The 9,474-nt window shown below is 36.1% G+C and overlaps 2 protein-coding genes across 5 annotated transcripts in view; both read right to left on the bottom strand.

Moving 5' to 3' along the window:
* Positions 1-4,495, bottom strand: part of LOC115236152 (dynamin-like 120 kDa protein, mitochondrial) — a 6,507-nt gene extending 2,012 nt beyond the window's left edge. Inside the window, exons 1-14 of one of the 2 annotated variants that reach the window (XM_029808407.1) lie at positions 4,368-4,495; positions 3,740-3,983; positions 3,409-3,544; positions 3,182-3,313; positions 2,656-2,700; positions 2,068-2,157; positions 1,829-1,986; positions 1,577-1,740; positions 1,241-1,505; positions 958-1,149; positions 690-874; positions 452-613; positions 170-357; positions 1-91 (exon numbers count right to left, since the gene is read on the bottom strand). In XM_029808407.1, the coding sequence (XP_029664267.1) occupies positions 1-91; positions 170-357; positions 452-613; positions 690-874; positions 958-1,149; positions 1,241-1,505; positions 1,577-1,740; positions 1,829-1,986; positions 2,068-2,157; positions 2,656-2,700; positions 3,182-3,313; positions 3,409-3,544; positions 3,740-3,983; positions 4,368-4,396 (2,081 nt within the window). In that variant the 5' untranslated portion in view covers positions 4,397-4,495. The remainder of the gene's footprint in view (positions 92-169; positions 358-451; positions 614-689; positions 875-957; positions 1,150-1,240; positions 1,506-1,576; positions 1,741-1,828; positions 1,987-2,067; positions 2,158-2,655; positions 2,701-3,181; positions 3,314-3,408; positions 3,545-3,739; positions 3,984-4,367) is intronic. The other variant, XM_029808408.1, reaches the window with a different exon arrangement.
* Positions 4,496-4,982: 487 nt separating this feature from the next.
* The window catches only part of LOC115236167 (microtubule-associated protein futsch-like), a 36,354-nt gene continuing 31,862 nt past the window's right edge, over positions 4,983-9,474 (bottom strand). For all 3 annotated transcript variants that reach the window (XM_029808432.1, XM_029808434.1, XM_029808433.1), the window contains one exon: positions 4,983-9,388. In XM_029808432.1, the coding sequence (XP_029664292.1) occupies positions 6,397-9,388 (2,992 nt within the window). In that variant the 3' untranslated portion in view covers positions 4,983-6,396. The remainder of the gene's footprint in view (positions 9,389-9,474) is intronic.

Raw genomic sequence — 9,474 nt, 5'->3', positions numbered from 1 at the left:
AGACATTCCCATCCGCTTTCGACGCTACGTGCAGGTAGCTGCTGTTCGGCCCAATGTCTCAATTTGATGTCGACAGTTGTATTGAATGTATCTGTGACACGAAAACGTTATCTTTATAAAACTTTCCGCCTTTTTAGAGGAGAGAATAGTCTATCAATATACACTATACTTGGATTTCCACTTTGAGCAGCAGGCAAGTAGATATTTTCAAAAACGTGCATACTGACTTTATCCCAATTTCGAGCCATTAGTACTTCCTCCCAATGTCTCGGCGATACTTGCGACAAATTGACAATTTCATCCAAGATTTCACCTCGTGCTTTTTCGAAAAGCTCGTCTCTGTCTAATTCCCTTAATCTAGGTAGATAATACATCGTGAAATAAATTGATAAAACTACAATTGTGTGAATACAAAATTTTCTCTTTCATATATAACATTCTATATATTTACCTCGGAAAATTATTTTTCCATTCTGTTTCCAGGTTAAATCTTGTAGCTTTAAATGCATCTGCTTGTTGTTCCACTGTCTCACGAACCATCTTCCAGAAACATTCGGCTACCGCCAAACTCAAATTTTTCGTAGTTACTTGACCCGACATTACTAAACCATCTCTGAAGATTCAAAACTCGTTAACAACTGCATTTAATGTCATATCAATTCTTTAAATATATTCGTTTTTAGACTTACTTGAAGAGCTTAGAGTTTCTAAAGAACTGTTCTTCATAATCTTTGATTGTTTGTATACTATCGTCTTGTCTGCCTCGACCAGTAACTACAGCAAAATAGCCTAATGCTTTCATCGGAAACAGTTTGCCAGATAATATTTTGCGCAATCTATCGGGATTAGCCAAATTCTCTTCCGCCATGTCAACCTGCCACAAGATAACAACAATTACACATGTCTGCATCTATTTATTTAGTTTAATTAATGTAATTAGAAAAATATTCCCCGTACTTTTGTCAAGACGAAAATTGTTCTTTTACCCGATGGATCCATTTGAGCAACAAGATCGGTCACGTTACTTCTTTCCGCGTCGACGGATCCGTCTTGTATGCAGAGAATAATCGCGTTAGGATTACTCATATACTGCTGGCTCATCTGTTTAATTGCCTCGCGAGTGTCTTCCGCCATATCGACGGTTACTGTCTGTCTCAAAGCAAAATCCGAGATTTTATAAACAATGTTACAGGAATTTTCTTATATAGAAATATTTATAAAATTTATTATATATACATACACTAATAATACCAGGTAAATCGACTAAAACCATACGTTGAAGACCTGGTCCTTTGACAGTCATAGATATGACATCTGGACTAACTGTCTTTCCATTCTTAACGCTATTTTTCATTCGTAGTTCCACCTCTCGTCTGAGCTCGGCTAATTCCGATTCTTTCGTGAGATCGAATTCTCTGGAACTGTCCTTAAATTGTGCTATATGATAGGGACCTTCGCTCAATGTGACTTTGACTGGTGCTCTCGTCATCATTTCACCTCCACCTCTATAAAACAGCAACGGTTATCAATATTGTTCGCGATTGCATGATATACAGAATCACACAAAAAAGCGTACCTCGGGAATATCCTTGCTTGAGCTATCATTTCGAGCACGGATGTTTTACCGGAGCTTTGGTCACCAACGACTACTACTCTAGGTAAATGATCAGCAGTGGAATAAGTACTATCATAGTCGCTAAGTTCATCCAAGACATCGCTATACATATCGATTAATGATTTCTACAAAGATAAAAATAATTTTAGAAATGCAATCAAAATGAGATAAATACGACTGTACATATTAAACATATATATGTGATTTACTTACTTTTATCTTTTTATTGGTAAACTTCTGATTTCCTCGTAAAAGTATCTGTTTGCGTAATTCTTTGTTCTCCCTTTCTAGTCTCTCTATTTCACGTTGATATTTCAATTGCATCTGCATCAACTCGTCTTGCATAGCATTCATTCTCTGTTGCGACGATTCTTCAACGGAAAAAAAAATTATGAGGATGCTAAACCAGGTTTTAAGACTAAACGAATTTTTTATCTATGATGTGTACATACGAGCTTTCTTACGTTCTTCCTCAGTACTATCATTAGCCAATGGGCGAGCAAAGGCAATCACATTTTTGGATAACTGATCTTTTGTTTCTGCTTAAAAATAAATAAAGATACTGTATATTTATAAATTATAACAATTTCTACTTTATTCCGCGCGCTTAAATGTGCAAGAAAGCTAGTATCAATCAATATAAAAAATTAATGAAGTTATTATGTGCGTAAGCAATTTTACATATGATAAAATTACATTAAAAAAAAAAAATAAAAACAAATGTGCAACACAAGTACATATATACACATATATAAAAAAATTATATATGTATATAAAATTATATATAAGCGTGCAAATAAAACAACGAAAGCGATAAATAATGGCTGTCCCATTCAGTATTTAAAAGTTATAATGGATATTCATTGGTATTACATATATATATGTTGCAATTATATTTATATATATGCATAGCTTTTATTTGTGGCTTTTGCATTTAGAAAATATACATTCAAATCTTCCTCTATGAATCATTTGATTACAAAATGCTGAATGGACAGAATATATGTATGCAATAGTAATTTCAAATTTTCTTTACACACCTGAATAAGTTTGTTTAGCTACCAATGAGATGGTATCAAATGCACCTGAACAGAACAGACCACAATAAATCTATAATACAAATGCATGTGAAACAATGCTTTGATGTACAATAAATTATATTACTAAATTTATATAATATGTGCACACACGTGTTAAAAAAATAGAAACATTTTTTTAAAAATATATAAATTACTTTTAATCAATATTCAAAAGTAATATAAATAAAAATGTTTTGTCATGCAAATTTTTGTATATAGACAATAAATTTAAATAGAGATTGCATAAAGAAATTGGAGCAATAAAAGGAATTATAATAACAATCATTCATCATCATTAACCCATATTTTGCAATAATGATTGTTGTTCAGATAGGAAAACGTCAGGCAAATGAAGGAGTATGGAGTATGTGATAATTGAGGAATGGATCACATGGGACATACAATGAGATTAAAATTATCCGACAAAATTAGAAATAATGTACATAATGTACAAATATAAAAAAAGCTTTGTGCGCCAATCACTCACTCTGTATCGAGTTATTCTCTTGGTAGTCTTTTTGGCGACTTTCTGCTGCCTTAATAGCATCATCCAGTCTTTGATCAAACCACGTCCTGTATTCTCGATATTTAGCTAGTCCAAACTCCTTTATACGTGGATCTATTTGTGTTTGACAATATTTTATCACGTAGTGCGCGTTTTGCTTTGCCTCACGTTTTCACAGATACAAATGATTACACGTTTGTCATGCTTACCAATCTCAACTTTATTGCCTACACTATTCTTAACTGTCATAAGTGATTCTCGAAAATTTTGCCATTGTTTTTCATTAGGCATCAAATTTTGTATCCATTCCAAATCTGGTAATCCTTCTTTCCATTGTTCATATTTCTATTTATATAGAAATATGATTGTATTAATGTTATATAATTTCATAAATATCGTTATTAATAATCGATACTGTATCATATAATAATTGATATTGTTATATATTTGATATTAATATTTAGTAATTGATAAAATATATCATACGATTAAAAAAAGATGTATAATTAACATAAAGAAAAACACAAAGTCTGTTTATACCTTCTGTAAAGTAACACCACCACCGACTGCACCTCCCAAGAGAAGATATCGAATTTTTAATGCTCCCCTTAAGATTCTCGCTACTACCATAGCATATCCACGATGTGGATTTGCAAAGTATCTCAATTGTGGTGATGCTAGTAATGGTCTACAATGCCTACTAAATTTTTCAGACATTAGTTTCCGTGTATTAATGACTGTTACTGAATACCTGGAGGCTTTGGAGACTAATAAAATGCCATGACTAAAAAAGAAAAGAAAAATATATTAATTCACTTAGAAAAAAATTATAAATAATTATAACCAATACAAATATAATTTATTAAGATTTAAATAGAAAACATTTTAAACAGAAAGAAAGAAAGACAATAAAGTTGAAATATATTTTTAAAAAGTTACAAATAAAAAAAGAGCGTTTTTAACGCGATAAAGTATTATTAATTTAATTGATAAAGAAATATGTGTATTATAACCCCAAATACTCTCATATCGATCACATGCATATATAAAATATAAATTGTATTTATTCTAATAAATTGTTTTACTATCCAAATATTTTAATGTCCACATTTGGAATAAATAGAGTTATTATCTTGCTTCATTTTACTGATAATTATATTAATCTTACCCGAATTTGCCATATATGATTTGCTCCATTTTTCAAGGATGATCTTACCCGTTGTCGATAAATAACTATAGGCATAGGCACTGCCATTAAAAGTGTAGAGTGTAGATGTGTTCGTTTTGCTTGCACCTTCTATATTCAGAGAGAGAGAGAGAAGTCTATGTTTCATCTTTCTCTAAAGATGCGTTCAAAAATGCTCTCCATAGAATGTAGTAATGTGTAATCATACCAACTGATACTCTGTTATTTCCTAGCATGCTGTTCTGAAACTAAACGGACATTTCTACGCATAGACATAGTATATCTAGACCGAGCGCTTGCCTTTATTTAAGGAGTGGGAGCCGATGTCCACGTAGAAAAGGACATACTCTATTTCGTGCCCCTTGCGTTCTCTCTCGCTCGCACGTAGCATGAGCGGCCTATGTTTCTACGTATGATAACATTGCGCGTGATAACGCGCCAAATTTGATTTATATTTAGTAAGAGTAACTTCTCTTTTTCTCTCAAGAAATATATTACTAAATACAATGTAAATTATACAAACAAAAATATATTTTGAGCTTTTTATATTTATAAGAGCAGTTTATTTAATATATCATATTAAACGAGAAAAAGAAATATATTGTTGAATAATTTTATTTTTTTTCTTTGTAATCCTTATATTACAAAACATACTTTTTCCAGACACATTGAAAATATGCTCTATTTACATTAGATCATCGCCTATAGTTTTGTGCTAGAGATTTTTTTTTTTTTTAATCTTTACAGAGGAATAATATTAATTACTATATTTTTCTCTCGCATAGGCTTCTTTTTCGTATAATATATATGATTATGGCAGTACATTTACATTAAAGTCTATAATCGTTTTTTACTTTTTTTCTGTCATTTGCGTATAACATATATAACATTTTTTCGTAATATATGAAAATCTATATACTTATGTCTTATGTGCACGAGATGCGAGTATGAAAGAAAAAAAATAATGTCCGCGTTTCACGTGTAAACAAGCATTTGTTTTTCTTTGAATATACGCGTAACTTCATTTTATGTCGTGCAAGCTTGAGATCTACAAAAATTCGTAAAAATAAAAATCAAAACAATTTCACCTCTTGCGTTCTTTCGCGTTCATAAGCATTTAGCTCCTCAAACGTGGTATTTTCAAAATCGTCCTCAAACTTTTCATATTTTTTTTTTACTTCATTCTGCGATATGTAAGAATACGTACGAATATATAAGAATATGCAAGTATACACGGAGAAATACATTTTACGAATCACAAAAAGCTGTGTAGAAGCACTAAACTTGATTGGACCCGGATTTATACGTCGTCCTTTTCTAAATAAGCGGCTGTGACTGATTTCCTTCTTCTTCTCTCTTTCTTCTTTATCTTCTCGTATTGTGTGTAGGAAACTCCCCTACGTAACTAAATGTTACAAATGTCCTAGTATTGTCTAAGGGTGCCCTCTTCACTTTCTACTACTTCTCATGTTCAGTCTATATAATGTTGCGAACTTGCATTATTTATATAAGATCTCAAGTTGTGTGTATGTATGTTTCGCACACACACATACACACACTTTTAGTGCAACGGAAGGATACTTTTCTAATCTCTAATCTTTTACTCTAATATCAAGCAGCTCTATGTACATTTTATATCTCTTTCTTCACTTCCTTATACGCTTCATAGACATATAAGATACATATAGACATACAAATTCTTTATATGTCCATGATACGCTTCTTCTATTCGCCAAATCACTTTCATACATTCGATTTTCATCATTTAATATGCAACAAAAGAAGAATAAGGTCGAACACAACAAATAACTTCGCACCATTCACTTATACACAATTGTCTACCTAAATAGAATTGCCTGCGGATAACCGCTCTGAAATAAAACGTAATTTTAATTGAAGAGACAAATTCTTCTTGCACTTTTGCCTCCATAATTTCTAGAAAAAAATCGCGATGACGTAATCGTCAATATCGCGTCCATCACGCGGTATAGATTTAATCGTGAAACACGTATCAAGAAGTACTGTTCCGATGTTTTTTGCTCTTTGATTTGCCGGATTCGAATTCATCTTCGCTTCTGCGTCGCTTTTCTTTTTGCTGCTTCTCCATCGCCAACATCGTTATCATTCGCTTATGGGAATCGCCCACTATCCATCCATGCTGCTCCTGTCGATCGTCCTCTTCCTCTTCAGGCACCAAAACCGGCTCCGGCGCCTCTTCTTCGTCACTCGAGCTGGACCAATAGTATAGCTGAAGAGCGGCAGTGCGTTTTCGCCTGCCGATCGCCACCCCGACGCCCTCCTCGACTTTGTTCCACGATTTGGTGGTTTTTAGCTCTTCGTCATCAGAGTCGTGTTTCCCGCTAGATGATCTGCGCTCCTTCAACTCCTTATTATTGCTCACGCATGTCTTCTTGGATTTCTCCACAATTGATTCTTTACTTTTCTTGTTCGCCGAGATCTTTCCGTTCTCGCCCGGTTTGGGAATTTTTTTCAGTCTCGTCGGTGATTTCGAGAGTTTTTTTCGTTTAGGTGAAATTGATAAGTGGTCGTTGTTCTCTCCGGTGATACTTTCTGTAGAAGAAAAAACGTGTTCTAAATTGTTATGAATGTCTTCTGAACTGCCAAAAGAAGACTGATTAGTGGTGTGTTGCACAGTATTCTCGTCACCGCTTTTCTTTTGCTTCTCCTTCGGTTGGTGTTTCTTTTTATGGGCCTGCCCGAAAACAATATTTGTTTCCATTACGTCGATATTCAACGCGGTATCTACGTCTATGCTTTGTGCAAGAATCTCTTTTCTCTTGCCGACTTCTCGCAAAATCTCTTCTTCGATCGCTTTCTGCTCTTTAGCAATTATTTGCTCGTGCTTTTTCTCGAGATACCTCTCCTTTTTTTTCTCTTTCGATTCCCGCTTCTTACGCGATTTGTCGTGATCGTTTCCTCTCTTGCTATTATCTCTAGTATATGATTCCTCGTCTGAACTGCTAATTTCCGCTAGCAATCCTTGCTTGCCTATCGCGCACTTTCTTTGTCTTCTAGTCGGCTGAAAGTCCATGAGTATCCTCTCCTGCTCTTCTCGTAATTTGTCTAACTGCTGTTGCTTTCTCTTCTTCGATTCTTGCACCTTTCTGCTAAGGAACACGTGAAGAGGAAGATTGTTATCGGATTCTTTCTGCGGTTTCTCATTACTGGATAATTTCTCGGGCAAAGCTGGAACATCATCATCCGGTTCTTCCTTTTCATCTTGTGCCTCTGTATGATCCAGATGTTTATTTTCCTTCTCCATGTTAATGAATCCATCATTAGAAATTTCATTCACTGTATGTAAAGTGCCATTGACACTATCATTTTCAGTTTGAACTTTCGAGCGTACATTTTCAGATTTCGACTCCAGATCCTCGTGCCGATCCAAGAAATCTAAAGCTTCTTCCAAAGGAATCAATTCGTTCTCCGGTGCATAGTCGTCTTTCACATTCATAGAAATAACTTTCGTTTGCGAAATTGCATTTTCTTCATCCGATGCTTGCATTCCAACTCTGTCGTCCTTTGCTGCCTCGGCCGTCGGTGCCAGTTCTTCATTGCCCTCGACCTCCTCCGTCTCCGTCTCCGAACTATCTTCTCTGTACAGATCTTCCAGCTCAAACGTCCTTTCATATTGATTGTCCGCATCGTCATCACTGTTCCTCGCTTCATCAGTCGTTTTTCTCTCATCTATCACTAACGAACGATCCGACATTTCCGATTCTGATTTCGCGGCGTCGTAATCCTTCTTTATAGCATTGTTCTGCGCTATTTGATTCTGCCAATCGCAATTCGCAATTTGATTCTCGTTATCGAATTTGGATTCGTTGATTATGTGTTCATCACAATTCATCTCCTCGATGTCGATGTCGAGCTGTTTCTTTAGGCTCTTTCTCGATCTCGACAGAGATTGTTGTTCATTCCCAATTACATATTCAACATCGTCCTTCCGTTCGTATTCGCTCTCGGACGACGTTGACAATTCCGCAAAGAGATTCTGCTTGCCCTTCGAGCATGCGCGTTGACTCTTCGAAATGCCGACGCCAACATCTTCCGCTTTCGCAGCTGTCCTAAACTCGTCCGAGCTATCATTCTCATACCACGCGTTTCTCGCCCGTTTTTTTGAACTTTTACCTCGTTTCTTGAATTTGCTGGACTGCTTGATGCTCTGCTCAAAACGTTTCAAGCGTTGCTGCTTTCTTTCCACAAAGTCGTCCATCGGTCCGGTGATTTGATCGGCAACCCGCTGCTGCTGCTGCTGTTCTTCACTCTGGAACGACTTCAAAGCGCCTTTCGTCTTGGGCGCAAACTTCTCCAGTTCTTGAAACTTACGGTCAATTATAACGCCTAATTTTGTGTCCGCAATATAATTAGTCTTGCCGTTCTCCAAAGTGCCAAGATCTCCGTCGATATCCTTCTTCCAATTGGTCTCGTAACTCTTATCGACTTGGCTCCTGTAAGACATCACGCTACCCAAAGTGGGCGCTGTTTGGCTCTCCTCCTCGTCAAATTCGTACACATCCTTTATTCTTTCCGATTCCCCTTTCCGATCGGATTCGCGACGCTTCTTCTTCTCCATCAAACCACCATATAGCTCGTTTCTACGAATCAGTGGAAACTCTTGCTGCTGCTTCTTACCCCTCTTCGGTTTGCGTGGTTTCTGCACGTTTAACTCCATCAGCGTAGCCTTTGAGCGTTCTTTTCTGTCGTTTATTTCCTTTTTGCGTTCAAATAGCTCTTTGATAGGGTTTCTTGTTTTCTTTGTTAGAGATGTTTTCGACGTTACTGCCGACCCTTTCGTCGGCTTCTTCGATAAATCCGAGGTATCTTTGGTCGCTGTCGCTGCAGCTGCCGCCGCCACCGCCACGGCGACCATCTTCACCGATTGATGATTCTTGCCGTTGTTCGTGGTATCTTCCGGTAACGTAGAGGTAGGAGCTCGTGCACAGGCCAGTTCCGCCAACAGCTTCATTGGAGCGGATCCGCTGTGGAATGAAATTAGTTTATAAATTATGTATATCAACGAACGCAGTTGTTCGTACATCGACAATAGCAAGATTCGTTATTAAAC

This window comes from Formica exsecta, unplaced genomic scaffold (genome assembly GCF_003651465.1).
Source record: "Formica exsecta isolate Colony F162 unplaced genomic scaffold, ASM365146v1 scaffold245, whole genome shotgun sequence".
NCBI classification, from domain to species: Eukaryota; Metazoa; Arthropoda; class Insecta; order Hymenoptera; family Formicidae; genus Formica; species Formica exsecta.
The sequence above is the reverse complement of the archived record's forward strand: the minus strand, read 5'-3'. Positions and strand labels throughout refer to the sequence as shown.